This window comes from Bombus affinis, chromosome 10 (genome assembly GCF_024516045.1).
Source record: "Bombus affinis isolate iyBomAffi1 chromosome 10, iyBomAffi1.2, whole genome shotgun sequence".
Lineage (NCBI taxonomy): Eukaryota > Metazoa > Arthropoda > Insecta > Hymenoptera > Apidae > Bombus > Bombus affinis.
The window spans coordinates 10,760,714-10,783,035 of NC_066353.1; the positions used below are offsets into that span (position 1 = coordinate 10,760,714).

A 22,322-nucleotide genomic window follows, 5' to 3' on the forward strand; every position below is an offset into this window, starting at 1 on the left:
AGTACTTATACATATAATATAAATTTTAAATAGTAAAAGTATAATTTAACCGGAATATAGATATGCACTAAAATGTTTTTTTAACGATAAATACATTCATAACAAATTTACAATTATCCTTAATCTAAAAAATACAGGATAACCTACAGTACCAAATACATTTTACATAAGGAAGATATTATCATCTGCGGCCATAATTTGATTTGCATCAGACATTTTATTAATTGCAGCGGTAATTTCGCTCGATGTAAATTCTTGACTTTGTTGAGTATTGATATATTCACGTACTGTTGATAATGAAAGTGACTGTGCCCTTTGTTGTTGGAACAACTTATGAAGAAGTGCTCTGAAAACCTTCAATCTGAAATCACAGAACATATATAACATTCAAATTTCTCTGACACGAATAACAGTTTGAAAACAATTAAACACACACCTTTCTTCAGTGATAGCTGCAGTAGTTTCTGATTCAACGGTTTGATCAGAATCTGGTGCTGATGGCTGACTTGAATCAGTCGATTTCATTTGCGACCTAGTAATTCTTCTTGCAGCTTCATCAATGTGGCTGTCATCATCGCTTTCAAAATCATATGGATCTTGTTCTCCCGCGTTACTTTTCTTTGTACGTTTCTTCTTGTTTTCGTTTCCCTCGTCTCCACCTGCACTTTCTTCGCTATCATGTCGCCTTCGTTTCTTCTTTTCTTTTTCCAGAACTCGTTTGAAATAGGCAAATTCTACTAATTCTATTGCTGCATGCGCATCATCTGCGGTAACGTTTTTTGATAAACGAGCCTTTGCATGTGCAGTAGATAATCGAATCAATGTTTCTAAAGTACGAGCTGTTACTGGTTGAGTCTAGTAAGAAGTAATAAAAAATTAATGAGGAAATAAATGAAATAAACTACAAATAAATAAAACAATGTACCCTTGCTACATCAGAACTTATTGATTCTTCAGATCGTAATTTCGAATATTCGGAAGCAATTACTTCACTAGCTTCCTCTGTAAGCTTTGGTTTCATACAACGAGCTATGTGAATATATTTCCTCATAAAACTTATAGTTAGTAATTGATCGCTAAAAGAACATTATCATTCTACAAAGTACTACAAATATAAATGTATGAATGTATAACAGTTTAAGTACCTTTTAGATTGCAATAATCCATGCAATAAGGGATCATATTTTTGATAAATTTGAGTGTCATTTTCATCAGGAAGGATTTGATCTGGATTTTTTGTACTTAATATATCTACTTTACTGCCTAGAGGTAATGCCTCTCCATCTTTTTCTTTTGTACTTCTATACCTATGCATCCTAACAACATGGTCACTGATTATTTGATCTTGTTCAGAATCCACAATGTCTAGCATAACAAATAATAAATCAAAACGCGAAAGCAATGAATCCTGGAGTCCGATATTTTCCATTGGTGTCTTATATTGGTCGTACTGAAAAAAATATATGTATAAACAAATACGTATTAATTTATATTAATGAATATAATGCGATTTACTCTTCCATAAACTGGATTTGCAGCTGCCAGTACTGAACATCTTGCATTTAAGCTAACATGTATTCCAGCTTTAGCAATTGTTACTTTTCCTTGTTCCATCACTTCATGAATAGCTGTTCTGTCAATGTCTGACATTTTATCAAATTCATCTATACAAATAATTCCGCGATCCGCTAATACCATAGCCCCAGCTTCAAGCCGACGTTCTCCTGTCTCATTATCTATAGTAACTGCAGCTGTTAAACCCACACCAGATGATCCTCTACCAGTAGTTGGTATTGCTCTTGGAGCTGTACACAAAACGTAGCGCAAAAGTTGCGACTTTGCAACAGATGGATCACCAATGAGCAAAACATTAATATCTCTAATAAAGGAATTAAATATTAGATCTTACTTAAATTTAACTAAGAAAATTTACTTGCTATGCATACAACTTAATGTTCTTTACCCTCTTAATCTTGTGCCATTAGGTAATAATTTCTCAACACCGCCAAGTAATAAACATAAAATTGCTTTCTTCACATAATCATGACCATGAATAGAAGGTGCTAGTGATCTAGCAAGTAATTCAAAGATATTTTTACAAGGATTGTTTTTTGCAAGTTTCTTACACTTAGCAACATCATCATGAGAAATAGTTAGATTAGCTTCTTTGCTTAATTGCATGATATTGTTAGCAATTAAGATCGATCTGTAGAAGATAGTTTTTATATTTAAATAGATTTAAATGTTATTTTCAAAACTTATATTTGTTAGTTGGCATACCTGAAAGTTCCTGTTGTATATCCTCCTTGTTTACCAGGTAGACATCTGAAGCTTCCAACAATCTGAACTCTGTCTCCAGGTTTACAAACATCTACTAAATCATTATCGCACACAACATCTATACTTCTTGGTAGCTGACCAGTTGGTGCTTTTTCTGGCATTTCTTGAATTGTTAATGTCTGATGATCTTTGTATGTAGAAAGGCCAAATTCTGTTTCTAATGGATTACCATCTTCATCCTATATTTGCGAAATTAAAAATATAACATGAAATACTTATTTTACTTTTGAATGATAGTATTATAAATAATTACTGTAGTTGGGTACACAGCAGATTGTGGAAATGCTTCAAATGAAGTAAAGTCACTATATGTTCGTTCAATTACTGTATGTGTTACACTGCAATAATGAACACTTCTCACAACCTTTGGACGTACCAAGGAACCTAACAAAGTTTAAAACACATATTTTACAAAATCAAAATGTAATAATATTCACGCATAAAATTGATATGACATATAATATGATATAAAATTGTGTAACTTACATTTTGTAACAATACCTTCTACGCACACCAAGTTACCTAAAAAGCGTGATGTAAGGGTTCTTGGTGTAACATGTTTATTTCCAAAACTTCCTTCAAATGCTATAAAAAAATCTATATTTTGTTTTGCATACTCTGTGTCAATACTTGCAACAAATTGCTTTAATGCATTTTGGAAAGCTTGATGCTCTTCAAAAGAATTATTTAATAGACTATAAAAAGAATTGGAACCAATGTGGTATAAAATATTGTAAAATTAATATAATTCATCATACTTGAGAAACAAGATCAGGAATGAACAAAGTAGATTTATGCATACCTTGATGCACGAGTAGGATTCTTTCTTCGTAAATCGTTAACATTTACATACAGTCTGCGATTGTTTTCTTCAATCATATTTTTAACAAGAGTAGTATAAATGCCTTGATCTTCCTAAGGAATAAGTAAGAAAAAGGACGAATAATATAGGGTTAAGAATTATAAAATTTCACAAACTTACCATATCATCTAAAAAATCCATATACTCTCTTTGTATCTCTTCTAATCTTTGATCTCGATCAATATCCATTTTTTCCGATTAATTTTACAATTTTAACACAATATTAATTATAAATATTTTTACAAATATCTTCACGATTATAAAATTTGTATACACAAACACGACTGAAAACAATGGGTACGCATTCGTAACAGTTTACGCGGGAAAACGAGAAAGTTGAGGCGTCTTCGATATACTTCAAAGAATCGATATTTTCCATATTTCGATACATTAACAAAATTTATTGCGCTTTCCAGCAGGTGTCAGCACAAGCTATAAAATCTAAAAATTTGAGATTTTATAAAATTGAACATTTTATTTTAAAATAGTAATACATCTAAACTATTAAAATGATTAAAGTAGGAGGATGGGGTATGTGTTATATATTACTACTAATAAAATAAAGACATAATTAAAACGTCAAAGTCTTTGTATTTTTTACCTGTGATCTCGGCGCAGAAATATAATTATTTCCTGCGTGAGCTTTCGAAAGCTTTTACAGGCTTATATTTCAAGGTCACTTAACATGTATGTAAACCACATTTAGAAATTAAAATAAATGATATATATGCTGGCAGAATTTTTATGTGCTATTAAATACAAAAGCTGTATATTGCGTGTATGTATAAACATAAGGAAAATGCTACCTTCTTGCTTTCATTGTGTATTTTCCAGTAATTACGAAACAAGCTGAAAGTCTAAGTATACATTTCTTATCATCCTTTGATTTCACGTTTTGCATGTTTCATTTGATTAAAAGCAACCTACATCATTGGTGATATAATTTGAAAGATAAATGTGATTTTGTTTTTTTTTTGTTTTGTTTTTGGTATTGCAGTATTGCAATGGGCACACTAAGATTAGTATACGTAAGACGCGTATACAAGGGTGCCTAAAATACAATCAGACAGGATTGAAGTATATACTTTGAGCATAACCGTTGTTTTTTTTTCTAAATTAACGTCATCCGTTTTGCTTCTCGTGAACACCGTTTTCTTGTGGTTTCAGTGGTTTTATCACATCAACTTCGTTTAGTTGTTCTATATCTAGTTGTTGCTTTTTCTTTTTCTTCTCCGATTTCCTAGAATCATAGAAATGTGATAATAGGATTTTTTGATATTTTACCTTGAGAAATGTAAAAGAAGTGTCGTATATCAACATACTTTCCAAATAATTCGCCATCTTGTATAGATTCTGGGAGCTTCTTATTTAACGTCTCTGGAAGGAGTAACGACATAACTCCACCAAAAAGTACGCACGATCCAAAAATAACAAATGGTAGAGGCATCCAGATTTCAGACTACAAAATAGTATTTATCAAAAATAAATACATCATAAACATGATTAGGAAGTTAAAATAATGAATTACCAAGTGAATGACATGTGGAGCAATTACTCCACCGATTCGAGCGAAAGTCGAGCTCGCTCCAAGACCGACATTTCGAATAACCGTAGGGAATTGTTCGGCAGTAAAAACGTAAATAGCACCATAAGATGATGTAATTGTGAGCTTACCGATCATCGCTAAACATATTACGAGCCACTGAGCATCTAAAAATATTCATAAATTTGAAAATATTAATAAATTTATTGATTAAAAAACAATGCAATAAAATCTAATTTTTGTTTTGGTTCTAACCAGCAGGTACAAGCAGGATTCCAAGTAATGCAAATCCTGCTATTAGCATGCAACCGCACAGGATGATCTTTCTTCCCCAACGATTCAATGTGAAGATTAAAAACGTATATGCAGGTATTTCCACCAACCCGGATATGACGAAATTAACGTAATCATTGCCACCAAGGTTGGACACATGCCAGGATAAACCATAATATGTGCCACTATTTACAAGCCTATTAATAAGGAAAGGATGATATATTTGCAAATACTATATGCCAAAAAGTATTGAAAAATCAGAAGGAAAATTAAAGTAAAGATTACCAATTGAAAAATAGTAGAATACTCTTTCTTCTCAAGTTTGGATACCGAAAAAGATCAAATAACGATGGCTTTCTATAATCTGGTGTAGTTTCCTCGTTATTACTATTAAGAAGCGTATCTAGAGCTTCGCTCGGCATCTCTACGCCATTTTCTAAGGAAGCTCGTTGGAGGAGATCTTTCGCCTCTTGTACACGACCCTTTGTCAATAGCCAACGTGCGGATTCAGGAATGAACCTATAAAGTTTGTCACAATAATATTTAAAAAAGTAAAGAAAAGGAAAATATATTTTGATTGAAAGCACTGAACAAAGAGATATTGATCTTACCACCAGTAGAGAAGAAACGCAATGCTAGGTACAGTGATTGCGACTTGTAGCATTCTCCAATCGGTTATAAAATACGCAAAACCAGCAGTTAGAATATATCCAGTTGTGAAGAACAATTGGCAGCCGACCCCAGCTACCAAACGCTTCTTTGGTCCTACCATTTCCAAGGCTGAAAGGCAACGTTGTCGTTCTCATTGTCAGTATTATAACATCAAGCTATAATATTAAATAATAGTAGTGAAGAATATATGGGATTTATTAAATATACGAAATTCGTAAGACTTTACCTATTACATAGGCGACTAAAAAGACTCCACTAGTAGTGGAGCCAACTATTAACCTGAAGACAACGTAGGAAATATACTCGGGGGAAACTGCGACTAGTACACCACCGACCAACTGTATGACTAAAGACAGGAAGAAAATTGGTCTACGCCCAAACTTATCGGACAAACCACCGAAAATCATCGAGCCAAGCATGACTCCTACCATAAATAACGAATCCCCCGTAGCTCTCAACCATGACCTATCACAAACTAAATTCCACTGGAAATAAAAAGAGATAATTGTTTGTTAAAACGTTCAAAGGTATAGAAAATATTTGGATTTATCATTTTAATGTCACGAAGACATGAAATATACCTCAGAAGTGGTAGTACTTTTATATTTGCTTCTATCATAAACGAACTTTTCACATGGCTTGTATCCTTGGGTGTTGAGACCATTTGGAGTTAATGATTTTTCTCCGTGTATATTACTCGTTGACGTGTCGACATACCTATTGATCGTTGTCTCATTAACGATATTAGGAACATCCAGCATGTAGCATTGTAACAATTTTTCCTGCTCGTAACCCCCTGGATAACTCGTATTCAGTATGTGTGGCGGTAAAAAATATGTGGCATTCTCCGGATTTTCATGTGGTAACAGACATCTAGAACGAAAATTTATTTATGAAAATTTATTCTAGATATATAATTTATTATTCAAAGCGAGTTCTTAATCAATTTGAAAAGCTCAGAGTACGATATTATTCTTTCAACAATATAAAAATATCAACAATCTATTTAAATTGCTAGAATAAGATTTTACCTAGCGTTCATTTTTGCGCTCAGGAAGACTCCAGCGATCTTATGGAAAGCACAGGATATCGCCGGTAGACAGAGCAACAGGTAGATTCTGCGTTGATATCGGCCGAACTCCCCCATTCGAAGTATAACATCGTCATACGCCATTTTTCCTTGATGCCTCTAATTCTTCTCCGTTTACGCCTCCAAATCCCCGTAGTCCTTCTGCTCGGGGATACACTTTTAAAGTAATTTTTTTCTATCGTCGAATCCGTCTCGCCGGAAATGATGATTTCTCTCCTCAAGGAGGTCTTTAATCGTATCGCCGCTTCGATGAATCGAGTTACCGATTCACGAATTTTAATTTTGGAAAACCTTCCTTTATCTTTTCTTCTTTAGGAGAAGAATGTAAGTCTATATCGATGGATTATGGCATTTTTAATAAAATAGAAGTTATATCGAAGTCGTTGTCAGTAAGACAGTCTTTAAGAGTACTTTTATCTAAGCAGACAGTTTCTTGAACGTGTCAATGATCTAACGAAAGTTTAGATTGACCGTGTTGGCTCGGATTTTGGTGCATGTAGATCTCCCACTTTCACCCTGAAATTCAGAAATTGAATAGATTTGTGAAATCAACTCGTAAAAATGTTTAACAATAAAACAATTAAAATCGAAAAACAATTTCAATCGAGTTCAAATATCATTCAGAAAAATTGCTTAATCATTTTTGCAGCGAAGCGTTGTAATTTGCCTAAAATTAGTTGGGCATTCAAGGACATCGAAGAACGATGTCTCGCCAAATTAGTTAGCTATTTTAGCATTCCGACTTCAATTTCTCCACTTTAATTATTCTCTGTTATATACATAAAAATCGATGAATGTATTTATTCCATTTATCTATATCGGTATTTGTATTAGTAAGTAAATAATAAAATTATAAAAAATGGAATAAACTAATATAATTTTGAACTACTAATTTGTCCTACACGATCTCCAATACGATCTTTACTGCGCTACAATTTTAGCAGAATTATAGCGATAAAATTCGCTGATATTACAATAAAGGCTCGTTAAAATTGCCTATTTCAATGACTGGTAGAAAATGTAGGAAATGCAGACCATGAAACAATACTTAGGAGCAAAATGCTTCGTATAAGGATAAAAATAATTTGTAACTCAAAGGATATGCAAATTGACTGGATAATCACGGAAACTATTCTCAAGGTAATATATATGCATATAAAATTGTTCTGATCGGTGTGCACAGTCAAGATTCATCAGGACATCGGGACCAACAGGCATCTCAATCAGATGGAGTACCTTATAATGTTATACGATGCGATAAGTATTGCGATATGAGCTACACATTATCGAATCATTAACAATGTAAATGATTTAATATACACTTGCTTGGTTTTACCGGCTTGAATTCAACCTAACTACAGATAATCATCGGGATCGAATCTGACTAAAACATTTATACGAATATGTACTTGTATCTATCAGAAATATTTACGTAACGTGAAGAATTACTGTGAATAATTCATGAGATAAAAATAATGAAAAATATGTGTCAAGTCGAACAAGAATGTTTAATGGATGATTTCCAAGATTGATAACGAATGTAGCATTATGTTAATAGTGAACAACATGAGATGACAAAATAAATATGTATGTGGTAATATAGAGTGGCAGAATAAGCAAGTCGAATTTATGGAATGGAAGGAATTTTATATGCTTGTTTGATATATACTACTTAATATGAAACACTGTTTAAATGAGTATACGAATATTTAATTAACGAGCTATATTGGAGTTTTGATGTTTATTTCAAACAGAATTTCTAAACTATCTTAAATATGTCGTAGTCGTTGTATTATAAATATAGATATTGTAGAAAATCAGCATAATTCGTTCCTTTTTCTGGAAAGTAAAGTTGCGTGAGTGAATACTTAAACTTTTAATTATAATCCTACTAATATAGTGAGTAAACGTTTCAAATTATATCTTGTTTCAATATCTCTAGAAAAGAAATAATCAACAATCGACTGACAATTGAGATAACGAGCAGGTCTATTTGAAGAAGATAGATATTTTTCTGCATAGTGACAAGGAAAACAATTACCACTGATTGCAAGAGTGATCATCGTCAAGGGGGAGTCTCTTAATTTACAAGTATAAACTCGACTTTTATTTCAGTCGGTCTGTATGCTAATTGAAAAACAGTTTCTGAAATGATTGATAAAACCTGTACGCTATATTGTAGTTCTATGTGGAAATTACATAAAAATAAATTTACGATCGAAAATCAGTAGATTTCATGTACGTAAATGGGTTGGATGTATTATGAAATATATGATATAAAGTATAATATAATGTAATAGAATCATAGATGTGTGTATATGGATCTTATGCAATATCATTTAGACTTCCTGAAGAAAGTAAGTACACGTTGCCTCGCGTGTCAGGTTGAAGAATGACAGTGGACTAACTGTTCTGTATTTCCACTCAATGAAACGTATGAATTAAACGTATATACCTCGTGTGATCTTTACTACAGAAACATTTTTTATCTAAACGATCCCTATACCAAAATTACGCTTATCGTACAATAAGCATTACTTTTTTGCCTCTAATTTAAATTAACAAGTAATTAACTAAATATTTTTTCTAAAGATTATACAAAACTATAAGAAGATAACGAATCTTCAGCAGCACGAACTTCATTCCCTTTGATCTATTAATACTACCCTATCAGAAATAATACCTAAATAAAGTTTAAAAAGATTACACAATCTCGTTGATTATCTTTCTAATATAACAAAATCTCTATAAAAGTCCTTCTCAGATTTTCATTCAACTAAAATAAGTTCAAATCATGCATCTTCTAAAATTATTAAAAAACAATTTTCTTCTTAAATGTATCAACTTCAAAAGCTTATTGCCTTATTTACAAGAGCCAAAAGAACATGATAAACGTACTTGTACACGTCACGTGCTATTATACTCTACAATATACGCTCTTATGCCTTATACATATTAAGTATCCTAATCGCATTTCAACCGGATACTCGCTAATTAAAAGTATTGTATGTATTTCCTCACGTAGTATAGTCACTGATATGGCAAGTTATCACACGTTTATTAAAGAAATCAGAGAGTGGTCGTTGGACAAACGAATACGAAGCAATCTTGCACGCACGAAGGCCGGACGACGACTGCCGGCGCTTTGGCCGATGCCGATGATACACAGGAACTCAAGTATATGACCCTTCCTCAGAGGTATAGCAGTGGCGCCGCAACCACCACCATCGACTGAACAAGTCTACCCTCCTCCTACCCTCACTTTTCTATCACGTTCACCGTTGCCATCCACCAGGACTCCCACCAGCTTTCTTCCACCCTCGGGAGTGCCATGGTCAACCATACCAAATGGTTGTCTGAATGTCGATGACTTGTTGCTCCCAAGGAAGATCGTGAAATAGAAGAAGAATCTTTAATTGTTGGTACTTTACAGTCTTTTTCCTTAAACATTTTTTTTCATAGGTAGCTGGAGATTTTACCTCTGACTTTCAATTTTCTCTGTATTTTCATATTTATCATTTTCTATACTCGATCTATAACGTGGTCTTTCGTGGTCAATTTTTCTCTATATTTTCACATTTGTTACTATCAATGCTACTATCAACTTTCGATTCCTAATTCTTTATTTCGTCTCTTCCTGCTTCCATCCAATTATTTTTCATTGATGCTAAAAAGATTGAACTTCATATATTACTGGTTAAACATTCCTCATTCAACTCTCAGTACTCTTTCAAAGTTCGTTATCCTTAATTAAATTCGTTTCATCTCTGACCATTGAACCTCCAAATCTGTGTCTTTGACCTCACCAGAGACTAAAAATTCTACTTCTAATTCTTTGTCTCGCTCGACTTCTCGAACTCATCCTGACCAAAGACCTGTTGCAAACCTGTTGCTCCTCGTTGAATCAGACGATTCACCGTGCCAAATTCATTTGGACAAGGTGGATGAACAGGAGAAATCAGCCAGCAATGTGCGGACAACATCGTTGGGATCATGTTGCTGGCGGAGGTTCGTTTGCTTTTTGCATTCCATCTTGGATTGATGCAGAGGTTCCTTTGGATCTTTTATTATCTAAATGCTTCTATCATATTAGAATAAAATATATAAACTATGTATCTTTCAAGAGGAAACAATTATAATTCTTAATAAATGAATAAAGTATTCAATTAGGTTTAAAATCATCTTTATCGAAAGTTTGAAATAATTTTTGAAAAATGAAAAATTGTGTCTAAATATCTGAAGGAGAATGATCATATCTATTTGCCACAAGCATCATTTGAAAATAAAATTCATGTTTATCTCCGATCTATTATAAAGAGAAACAGCAAGTAAATTCTATTACTACTCGTACATGTGAATGCTTGAAGATGGCTTGAAGATAGGCAGGAGACTATCTTCAAATAGATATTTCATACGTTAATGACCTGAGTAAATATTTAGATTATCTTCCCGTTGAAAACTTCAATGCCCACTGTATTATGTAAGAAGAATTAAATATTACAACGACAGATCTCTATGTAAATATCTGCAAGAAAAAGATATTTCAAGAGAAACCAGTATTTACACCTTTTTAAAGATTCAAGAGGACATTTATCCATCACTACCATAAAAAATGCACTTGAATTGTGACCAAAATAATTGACGCATTTTTTCATGCCAATTCAACACACATAAAATATTAATAATCACAAAACTTATAGCAACAATTAATTATCCTTATCCGATAAAATCTCTTTCAACAATTAAGGAAACATATCATAATTAATTACTAATTTTATATGAAATAATCATTAAACACATAAAGAGTACCAATGGTCACAAGCACACAGTGGAAAGCAACTAGAAAAGGTGCATATATCGTGCGGTCATAACTATGCGCATTGAGTCATGCCAATTCTCAGGATGCAAACAGATCGCGTAGCGGCGAGTTGATAACACAACGAGCTGGGCGAATTGATGGTGCCGCGTGCGTGTAACGCGCTGGAAACGATGACAAGGTAAAAAGTGGTCGTTTGCATTCGCGGCATACCGCGGCAATTCAGTCGCGTGCTGAAGCAGGGCCTGATGTTCGTTCACGAAGAGGCTTAGGACCGTTGGAGAACGCAGCTCCTGTTGGAATTTAGGATCCTTCCAGAATAAAATCCTTTTAGAGATTTTCGAATATTTATGACTGCTCAAGAAGGTGCTGGTTGACCATTTGCTTTCGGGAATTAATCCGATAGAGCATGTTCCTTTTATTATTTCTCGATCTTCTCTGAAGAGAAAAGAGGTTTATTTTTGCCATAAGGCAGTGTCTAACCTAGACAATTACTTTCACCTATTATTACTGAACATAAAAAAAGAATCAGTAACTACGTAGATAAATATGTAGATACACATTTTTTAACTTGTAACCAAAGTTTCAAATAATTGTCTTCAATAACACGGGAAATAGAATATCATCTGTTATGTAATTACTTTTAAACCTTCAAGACTAAAATACTCTCTTAGTCCTTCATTTTTTGTGTTTTTCTTCCTGATATGGAGAAATTTCTTCAGGGATGAAGTTGATGGTGCAAGATAGGTCTGAGGTTCTCCAGTACACCGTGACCCGGTAGAAAAGTAAATAAATCGATGGAAACTGCAAGAAAATGTAAATTATTCAGGGTGCGTGGCGATGGAAGGCACGAAAAACATGGAGGACGAGGAGATCTTGTAAATTACGATTCTCCGGTGATCCTCGTGCGGACGATCTCCCTCGAAGGACGAGTACAAAAGAGGACCGAGACGCAGAGATGTAATTTACAACAGGTTTTCGTCCGTGGAAAAACATTGACGGGCATGACTGAAACGCACAGTCGTTCAGACGCCAGATTATATCCCGTAACATTAAGAACCATAACACTTTGTCTCGTCAGCGTAGATCTCACTCTCTCTTTCTCTGTTACACTTTGTCTACTCCATTTCGCGTCTGGTGCATTTAAAAGAAACGGATAATTGCACGTATCTGCGCACTATAACCGGATGCTCGATAGTTACCCCAATTCTTTGTAAATTGCAATACCGCGGGACGAAATTGAAGTTATTATGCTGGAAGATATGGATGATGCCACAGTGGAACGCTTCTCCCGCTTGTTTCGCTTATACTACTTTATTTCTTTCAGAACTCTTGGGATGGATAGGATTCTCTTGATAATGTTCAACTATTGATCCATTCTACTGATAGCGAACCTAGTAAAGAGGTTTTATCAATAACATTCAATAAATCTAAGTATTTAAACTATACTACTTAATGCATAGTATATATATATATTGTTATTCTGTAGGATTTATTTAAAACGTTTGTAATTTAACTTACTTCAAATAATGTAATATATTTTTTAAATTATTAATATAGAAATCGATCTGAAAAATAGATCGAACAGTTCAGAGACACAGGATACTTATTAAAATAAGTTAAGATATTTTATTCTTTTACTTTAAATTATATATTTGATATTTTTTGTATATCGTCTGGTAATGAATTAAAACATGATTATCAAATAATTTTACGTCTCTATCATTAAAAATCTTTCACCTCGATATATTTAGAACACAAGTAGATAGAATAAAAAGAGACTTTTGTTTCTTTCTCCTATCTGTTGGAATTGCCATCGTTCATTCGCCTATTCTCTCATCACGTTGGTTTATGATTCTCCCATTCTACGTTTATGATGAAACTTAAGGACTCAGGCGGCATATATCTGTGAAAAGAGTAATCAACCTTACGCTATCTATAAATAGAGTGTGTGCGTTTATGCGAGTTCGGAGCGAGTGCCGAGAGGCTAGAGCGTGAAAGGGAGAAGTCGGGGTACAGGTGTATTTCCCGTCGAGTACGAATTGATTTGAGAAACATTATGCTCCAACCGACAACCGGTTTTCACATTGATTGCCCAGCAAATCGTAACTTTATCGTTCGTGCCCACGGACTTGCCGATATTTCTTTTCTTTATCTGCTTTCCTTTATCGTGAGAGCATTTTTCTATCATTATTTGTTGATAAAAGACCGCGTTTAAATTTTCTAATTGAAAAGAGTTCTTATATTAATATAGTATGACGCTAACACAAATAAATTTATATAAATTTTCGTCCTTTTGACGCTTTGTTCCTTAAATAAAAATCATTGCTCTATGCTATTTTTTTACACTTTGAAAATTAAAAACTTCTTAGGATGCGTCTGTGAAGATTTCAAAATAGGAATGAAGAATTCCTCTTTGACTAAGAGCGAAATATCTTCATAGAAAACCAGTTATTTTTTGTGACGTAAAAATAATTGCTTCTAAATATTTAGAGGAATATTCATGGAATAAACAAGTGTAAAGTCCTTCTATACTTAACGTCGTCGTAGTAAAGCGCCGCTTGCTTATAAGCACGCAAAGTAGCAAAGCTTAGAGGAATTCTTGAAATGCTCTCTCAGAATAACTTGCATGTTGGTCATTTTATTCGAGTAGATGATTCTTTGTTTATTTTGAGAAGATCTTAATTAAGATTGCGGCTTTCTGGAATTAGAAAAAGCTGTTGAAATTCCTAAAATGGATGACACACAACATTCAGTGAACTTATCATAATGAATAATTGTTTATCTCAATTAAAAGTATAACTTAGTATTTATTTCCAAGAAAGATCAATTGTTTTCTGCAATGGAAACATTATCTTTTACATCATGTAAATTGTTTCACCAAACTGATCTCGAGTCGATAGCTTAATCGGCTGTATCACCAATGTTGAATGATTGGTCCGATGACAACCATTAATGGAAGATTCAGAACATCAAACATAAAAGTGTCTTACAATGACACTAGAACGCTATAACGGCTGTATGTAGGCTTCATATCCGTGTGAAGTTGAATTCGACATAGAAGTATGTTAACGTCTAAAAGTGTTTATTGCGGGATTAATGTCCGACTATTATTGTTGGATCATGCATATTTATGCATTAATGCGAAATTCGAGTATACAAAAATGCATAGAATCCGTATTTAAAATATCTAAAGTAGAGTATTCCTTACAGTTTAATAGGTGAGAGAAACCTCTATTTAAGTTCATAAAAATATGAATTTGCATAAATATTTGTAATTTAGTTACAAGTACTATAAGTATCATAGGTCAGAAATGGACTATGCAATTTGAACTAAAGTAGGTTACTTAATTTTAGGATATTAAATTTTAATTTATACTCCATGTGTCAAGTGGTAATTGATATTGATATTTGTAAACAAACGTGTATTATAAAAAATACGATTTAATTAGAACAATTTGATCAGTTGGTTTTGTTCGTGATAAGATAATCTTATCATAAACCATGGTATGGTATATGATATCCAGTTACACGTATTATAAATTTTGACAATGAATTTTGATCATTAACGTTTATTGTTTTTGACATTTCTTTTCTATCATGAAACTATTTCATACGTGTTCATTTTAGTAGTTACGTTGAAGATCATTCTGAGATATTACCGTCTGTACGATAGATTCTAAGAGGCGCGTCATTGCTTAATCACTCACTACACTCTTCAACTCGAATATTTAATCCTTACGGAGGAAAATGAAATCATTTACAATTATGATCCTTCTAGAGATTTGATAAATAGGGTCATATAAATTCTTTTACTAACAATCTTAATGCAACGGGTAAACATTTTCTTTTGTCATAATTTTTTTTTAATTTTTTAATCACATCATTTTTATCATAAATTCTAATTACTCACCGAAGTATCTAATAACATAGTAATTAGAGAATTATTAAAACGGTGTTTTGCTAAAACTAACTTTTTCAGAATGCTATTTTCTGCAATAATCTTAATTAATTTTTAATGAATCAACAAAATTATTCGTATTAATAAGTATCAGGTTAAAGAAATTTATCGTCAGTTATGTTATAAAAAATTAAAAATCTATGTCCTTTATATCTATTCCTTTTATATGGAATGCAAAATGCAAAATTTAGGAAAATGCAAAACATTTCCGAGATTTCATAGAACAGCATTCTTTTTCCTGAAGGACCGACTAAGTGGAATTATATAATTTTTTTCCAAGTTATCTCGATTGTTCACTCTGGTATACCTATTCGCGCTTACCGACCGCCCCTTTTGGTCGCAGACACGAAGTTTTTCCTTTTTTTCCTTCCATAAAAATTCCAACGCTCATCCCTTCTACTCCTCTGTCACGCGCGTACAAAGTCATGACTTACATGGGCGCCGATAGAATTTCGTCTAAAATGGGGAAAATTAATAATTCTTCAAATCCACCATTAATTATTCTACAGAATTAACTTTATCATCTTTTATGAATCTTTAATCTTTTTTTTGTACTTTAGTAAATGAATTTGACATAACTTTCAAGCTGTATACATTATAATAAAAATTATATAAGTTTATGAAATACAATGAAGATCTAGATAAAAATACAAGTATTATTGAAAATCCATCCACCTGATCAACATGCTGTTTCACACGGAATCGCAGCAACCACGCCTTCCCTTGACGCGTGATTCCACGACCCACGTGGATAGACATTCTCTTGGAACGCTCACATTTTACAGTTATCGCGCACCTTAGGGAAACGAATAATTTCTAACAGCGTCACTGCTTGCCTCAAGCAATGTGTACTGTGAAGGATGCGAATATAACTGGTTAAATATTCCGTATTTACCAAAGACAATGTTCTTGAACATTTTGGAACTGCATATTTCTCATTTAAATTTAAAGGTCCCATTTAACATAATATTTTTAATTGCGCCAAACTTCAATGTTTCTACAAAAAAAGGTTCTAATTAAAACACAAAGATAAAAAACAATCTTCCATTGTCTATTATTTATGAAAAAACGTATTTTTGTAAATATAATTTGTAAAGTGGAACTTAGATAGAAAATTGTTTTATCTGTTAAATATTGTAAAGAGTATTATACTTCGGATGTTTCATATATTTTTGCATATTATGTGTTTTCTGTGCATTTTTGTACCTTCAAATTTCCCATACATGTATACAGATTCACAGTCTACTAATGACTATCTACGAACAATTTCATCGTCAATTAATCAAGTTTAGTAAAGAGGGCAGTAAAGTAAACAAAATAAAGAAAAAAGGTGCCACCTTAAAATCGTTATCGCGAGTCCAAGTGTTGATAGAAAGGGGCACAGCATCCTTGTTGAAGCAGAATGTAGAATTAGAAACTGGTGGTAAAAAATAATGTTGAAACGTCAGTGTGTCGGCGCCCATGGATGGCTACCCCCTTTTAGCTACTCCCATCGCCGTTGGAGGCCGAGAGAGCAGAGCTCGAGAGCGAACTCGAAGGCTATTTATAGTAGGGAGCGGCTTCTAGTTCCCACCGCGTGAAAAATCGCGACTGGTTTCCTGCGAGCCAGAGAGAAGGAAAGAGGAGAAGGGAAGCATTTGAACTTTGGAGGGAGGTAAATGAAAGGAGGGAAGAATGGGTGGTACGGAGAAAGAAGAAGGGGAGAGAAGGAGACAGAAGGAGATACAGAAAAGCAAGAGAAGGCGGCTGGTTCTGTCTGTATACTCGTCTTGACTCGCTTTCTCTTGTCCATTTGCCTCGTTTTAAACGTTCGCCCCGAAAGGCTTGAAAGCCCTGAAAGGCCGCTGTCCTTGCAAGGGCGCTCCCGTGAACTACACTCGCGGAGGAAGCAAGAAAGTCGCTGGAAGCGTTTGCATCCCCCTCTGAGAAATTTTAACGTAGAAATACAGACACCAAACTCATGCTACTGGCGGGAAACTGGCCAGCCGAGTCATCCGTTTCATTAAATGCTCCCCGGGATCACTTGACTTCTTTTCAATTGAAAACTAGAGAGAAAGGATATAATAAGTCATATTTCCTATTTTTTTAATTTTTTACAGAGCAACAGTTTTAAATTTCCTTCCATAAAAATTCTGTTGTCAATTAATTATACGTTACCAACATTATCCTTTCTTCACGTTTGAGGTGAAAGATATATTTTTATATATTTTTACAAATATTGCTCGTTATAATATTAAAATATTGAAAAGATCAATATATTATCAACAATTAAATATAACAATTATCTTAACAATACTTTTAAATGAACCTAATAGACTCCTTAATTTCTAAATTTGATGTTACTTGATTCAAAAACTGAAACAAATGAGATATAAAGTATTGAGTACTATATTATACTCTACTTTAAATAGAGAAACTATTAAAGATTCAAGGTAAGCAACATTTGAGCTCTTATACAATGTTTTATATGGATGATCGACTTGACGTGAACGCTTCAAAACATTGGTGATACATAGAGTCAACTTGCTTCTCGGTCAACAATATTCGAAGGCCTAAGATTTTATGAAATCGTCTTCCTCATTAACATGTCTCTGTGTCAGAATATATATCCGTCGTTTATTTGCATACGAGATGAAGATCGTGCTTCCACAACTTTCCATATTCCATTTTATCCAATGTGCGTTCCAACAATGTTTATCTTGGTTACGGGACAACAATATTCAGATGTTTAAGGAAATCCTCATCATTGTTATTGCAAATATTTATATAATTTTTGCTGCAAATATTCAGTGACTCAGCATGTTCTGCAGCACAGAAAAGTCCAAGATTATAAATTGTATGATTAAATCTTAAGTTCCAGAGTGAATATTTGCATGGAGTTTACGTTTTCATCTGCAATATTTTCCCGCGTGTATTTCGTACTACGAGCATGCGCGTTGGTAAATTTGTTCAGCACAAACTCGCGCATAGTTGGCATGCTAATGACCCAGATTGTTTCACAGAAATGATCAATGATATAATTACTCTTTTCGTACGAAATTTCCTGATAATATTGTTTTCTAATACGCAGAACGTGTGAACATATACCCCTCCTATGATTGAGGATTGCTTTCGCGATCGTTCATATGAACTTTTTATTAGTTGCTTAGCTGGCCCGGCGTTACGTCGACTATCTGCCGGCCGGCCAAGTATGCACAGTTAATCGATAATGAACGTAAAAGCAACGATTCCACGACAAGTGAACCAATTTGTACTTCCTACTACACATGAAACATACGTCAACCTTTTATACCTGTCTGTCTCTGTCATAGAATCGTAGATTTCCCAGCGAGTGGCAGCTAGTTCGGGGATCACATCACACATTAAAACGTCAAAGCACTGAAAGCACACACTAACGAGGAAAGGACAGGTCGAAGACCCTATGATACTGAATATGTACTTTCCAAAGCCATCGAAAGATGGCGTTGTACACAATTTATGAATTATTGAATATCCATTTAATTTATAGTAACATTTTACATAATCAGAATGTTTTTTAAACTTTATGTTACTTTATGCTCTGCATTTTACTCGTACGAAAGAAAGTATATATATATTTTAAATATTCATAAAAATATAATTTATAATTCCAATGCATCATCGGTTTGAAAATGTTTGCAATGCATAAAAGTATTCATTCGAATATACGTTGTCAACTTTGTTCAATATGAGTTAACAAGAGCAAATCATATATTTGATCTATTGTACTTTGATATTGTGCATTATACTTGCACTTGACCTCTCGTCGAGTTTCATGCTCATGTACAGTTGAATATTGATTCATATGGGCGATATTGTTCGATAGTATTGGGAGGAATGCATGATTGCATTTGGAATGAAATGTTTGTTCGACATTTTCGAGTAACCAATTCAATCCCAATAAGGGAAGGTTGTTTCACTCTAAAGGCAGCAAATATCTGTTAACTGTATTACATTGCAATGCGTATAAAATGTTAAGTATAATAGTAACAAAGTATTGAACTATGTGCGCTATTCTTTAAATTACATTCATGCATAATCCTACATACAAAACAGAAATGCGATTAGACGCGTGATTCTAATGTATGTCACACAATTCAACTTGCTGATAATGTACGCTCTGCAATAATGTGTCTTTCTTTTTGAAATATCTATTGTAACTAGCTGGATTAAAATTACTTCATTATTTATTTTTTATTAATTTATATTACATACTTGAATGATGTTTATATTTCTACTGTCCTTCAAACTACTGTTTTATTAATTGAGAAATTATTAGAATAGCGTTCAGCATCGGATAGCAGTTGGCTCTGTGGAGACATTAGTGTAGAAAAGAGCAAAAAGAGCTTGGCACCAATAAAGTACGATCAATATAAATACAAAATCGATTAAACGTTATTTAATACTTCTAATAGCATTCGGAATCATCGAAACACCTGCTTTTTCCTTGTTTTGTGTAGGTTAGCGCACTTAACTATCCTCATGTCAATTGATAGATGCAATCCGTACTGTAATGCCTTAACGTCGAACTCTACCGGTTCTCTACTCGAAACGATTGGCATTGACTGGTGACAAATGCGTAATCACCTCGCATTAACAGTGTACATTCTGAATGGGACCACAGTCCGGTTGGGCGACAGCATAAGTATAGAATCATAACGAGTGCTATAAAAAAATCATCTTCTTATGCTTTCTTTTATAAATTTATGTACAGTATAAATAAATAAATAATTTATGTATAATAATATATAAATAGATCTTGGTACATATGTATGCATGTATAAATCCAATGGAAAATTTATAATGTAACAATTATTAGTTTAACAATATTTTATGATATCAAAATTAACTAATAGCAGTACCGGTAGGCAAACAATTAATATAATAAAAATATATGTATATCGATAGTGTAAAATTTTTTTTAATTTGAATCCACGAAGAATGTTTAGTTTCTCCTAGAAATTGCATATCTTAATATTTTATTGAAATCGAAGTAGCTATTTAAAGATGATTGTTTGGATACCTTTTGCTATTTGATTCCTAATTTTATTTTTATATATCTTTTTATTTTTACTTCTCCTCCTTCACATGCACACAGTTATATATTACTTCTATTTTTATATCCTTATCGCGGTAATAATATAATTAGACAGCGTCACTTAACATCATATAGAGCTTGTGTTCAAATGGCAGGACGGGAATAGCAGCGAACATATTAATCACTGGGATTACAATCATTCGATCATTCTTGATACCATTTACAACATTTAAAAATCTGTTTGAAAATATCATAGTACATAATTATGTATATACATATAAAAAAATAATATTGATACAATAAAACTTACTTAAATTTTGGATCCAATGAAATTTTAATCGTTCCACGGCCATTGATTATATTACACGATACAACAATCAATCATATTGGATGTATAACTATGTATATCATTTCGAACAGTACAAACATAAGACACATTTACTATTGGTATATTTCACAGATACAATTGCTATATAATTACATCGCTAAAAATCATGACACTTAGTAAAAAGCACATTTAAATTTTTTGATTAACAATATCTATGATATCAGCACACTATAACGATCAAAGAGGATATTCGCGTGTATGATTGTTGTTATGATTGAATTTACGATTAATTATTTACAAACTATAAACATTCAGTTTTCCATAAAGATTCAGAAGGTATCGAGGATAGGAAACCTCGTTTATTCCGCGGAACAGTGTTCTCCATGTCAAGAGAGAGTTTTGTTTGTTGAAACCGATTCACTGCAGACCGTACTCGTTTTAACGTTCGCATGAGCTTAACTGACAATGAAATGAAGCTTTGTAATTTCCAGGTCGTGTTCACGTATCTAGAGTGGGCATGAAACAGATACAATCAAGGACGTGTTAAGGATAGGCTACTTGTAACTTCGTGTAATTCATATTACTCCTCATTGAACGAAAGTAGCGTATTTCGAACATGTAGAGGAGAAGGTGGCAACATGGAACCCTGTCGGTAAATTGAAATCTCACTTTAATACAATATTTCAGGCGTACATGTATTGGACAACAGTCTAATTATGTTCGATTTAAGCACAAAACAACATAGAGATAAAAACGAAAAAATGTCAAATGTTTATTATTTATTTACCCTTATCTTAATATTAAATATTCAAATTCTTTCATATATTAGCCATTTCCAGTTGTTCAAGAGAAAAACAAAGTAAAATTTCCTTATTCCTACTTTCTTCTCAATTTTGTATTTTGCATAGTTACTACATATTTCCTTTTCCTTCTTTGCAAATATCAATGGACCAATTGATTCTATACCTGCTTAAAAAAAGTAGTTGATGGTAATTAATAGGTTAGTCATACTTCCGGTATCGAGTGTAACGATGTAAGATTATATTTTTAAACGAGTAAACAATATATTGATCGTTTGATGCAGTGTAATAACATCTGAGCCATCGTGTAGAATTTTCTACTTAACCATTTTTGACCTGAACTTGTTCGTAAAATATTAGATTACTACCTTATTATTCTATTAGCTGAATCTATTGTTTAATTTCAATTGTGAAGTCTTCTTTCTGGCATATGTGCTTAACAAGGTCGACCAGAATAATGGAGTAAATTTCGAGGAAATACGATACTTCATTATATCGACACCAATATTTATATATTAAATTATAGGATTAATCAGACATTGTATCACGAATAAATATGATATACGTGTTAAAGAATTTCT

The 22,322-nt window shown here is 33.0% G+C and overlaps 2 protein-coding genes across 16 annotated transcripts; both read right to left on the bottom strand.

Moving 5' to 3' along the window:
* Nucleotides 1–99: 99 nt before the first annotated feature.
* Nucleotides 100–3,936, bottom strand: LOC126920840 (DNA replication licensing factor Mcm3). Its single transcript, XM_050731649.1, has 12 exons — nt 3,804–3,936; nt 3,323–3,643; nt 3,143–3,255; nt 2,827–3,035; nt 2,594–2,724; nt 2,281–2,519; nt 1,964–2,206; nt 1,516–1,879; nt 1,146–1,450; nt 926–1,076; nt 437–855; nt 100–361 (listed from the first exon to the last, which is right to left on the bottom strand). The coding sequence occupies exons 2-12, from the start codon at nt 3,389–3,391 to the stop codon at nt 163–165; spliced, it is 2,442 nt and encodes an 813-aa protein (XP_050587606.1). The 5' UTR covers nt 3,392–3,643; nt 3,804–3,936; the 3' UTR covers nt 100–162.
* Nucleotides 3,774–21,534, bottom strand: LOC126920846 (organic cation transporter protein-like). Of its 15 annotated transcripts, none has more exons than XM_050731671.1 (16): nt 18,442–20,070; nt 16,895–18,361; nt 13,118–14,671; nt 12,799–12,990; nt 12,484–12,730; nt 12,238–12,400; nt 11,810–12,034; nt 6,722–7,296; nt 6,272–6,563; nt 5,917–6,175; nt 5,630–5,798; nt 5,304–5,537; nt 5,001–5,215; nt 4,731–4,912; nt 4,525–4,661; nt 3,774–4,442 (listed from the first exon to the last, which is right to left on the bottom strand). In XM_050731671.1, the coding sequence occupies exons 8-16, from the start codon at nt 6,862–6,864 to the stop codon at nt 4,325–4,327; spliced, it is 1,749 nt and encodes a 582-aa protein (XP_050587628.1). In that variant the 5' UTR covers nt 6,865–7,296; nt 11,810–12,034; nt 12,238–12,400; nt 12,484–12,730; nt 12,799–12,990; nt 13,118–14,671; nt 16,895–18,361; nt 18,442–20,070; the 3' UTR covers nt 3,774–4,324. The 15 variants fall into 15 exon arrangements, with proteins under 15 accessions (XP_050587628.1, XP_050587627.1, XP_050587631.1 ...); XM_050731670.1 differs by lacking the exons at nt 16,895–18,361; nt 18,442–20,070 and adding exons at nt 15,879–16,013; nt 16,233–16,546 and having other exon boundaries at nt 13,118–14,297; XM_050731674.1 differs by lacking the exon at nt 16,895–18,361 and having other exon boundaries at nt 13,118–14,297; nt 18,850–20,070.
* Between the last annotated feature and the right edge of the window lie 788 nt (nt 21,535–22,322).

Coding starts and splice junctions, on each gene's coding strand:
- LOC126920840 (XM_050731649.1), bottom strand. CDS start 3,391: ATGGATATTGATCGAGATCAAAGATTAGAAGAGATACAAAGAGAGTAT. Junction 3,036..3,142: donor AATCCTACTCGTGCATCAAG/GTATGCATAAAT, acceptor TTCTTTTTATAG/TCTATTAAATAATTCTTTTG. Junction 1,880..1,963: donor AATGGCACAAGATTAAGAGG/GTAAAGAACATT, acceptor TTCCTTTATTAG/AGATATTAATGTTTTGCTCA.
- LOC126920846 (XM_050731678.1), bottom strand. CDS start 6,864: ATGGCGTATGACGATGTTATACTTCGAATGGGGGAGTTCGGCCGATAT. Junction 5,799..5,916: donor TTTAGTCGCCTATGTAATAG/GTAAAGTCTTAC, acceptor GTTGCCTTTCAG/CCTTGGAAATGGTAGGACCA. Junction 4,913..5,000: donor AATCCTGCTTGTACCTGCTG/GTTAGAACCAAA, acceptor GAATATTTTTAG/ATGCTCAGTGGCTCGTAATA.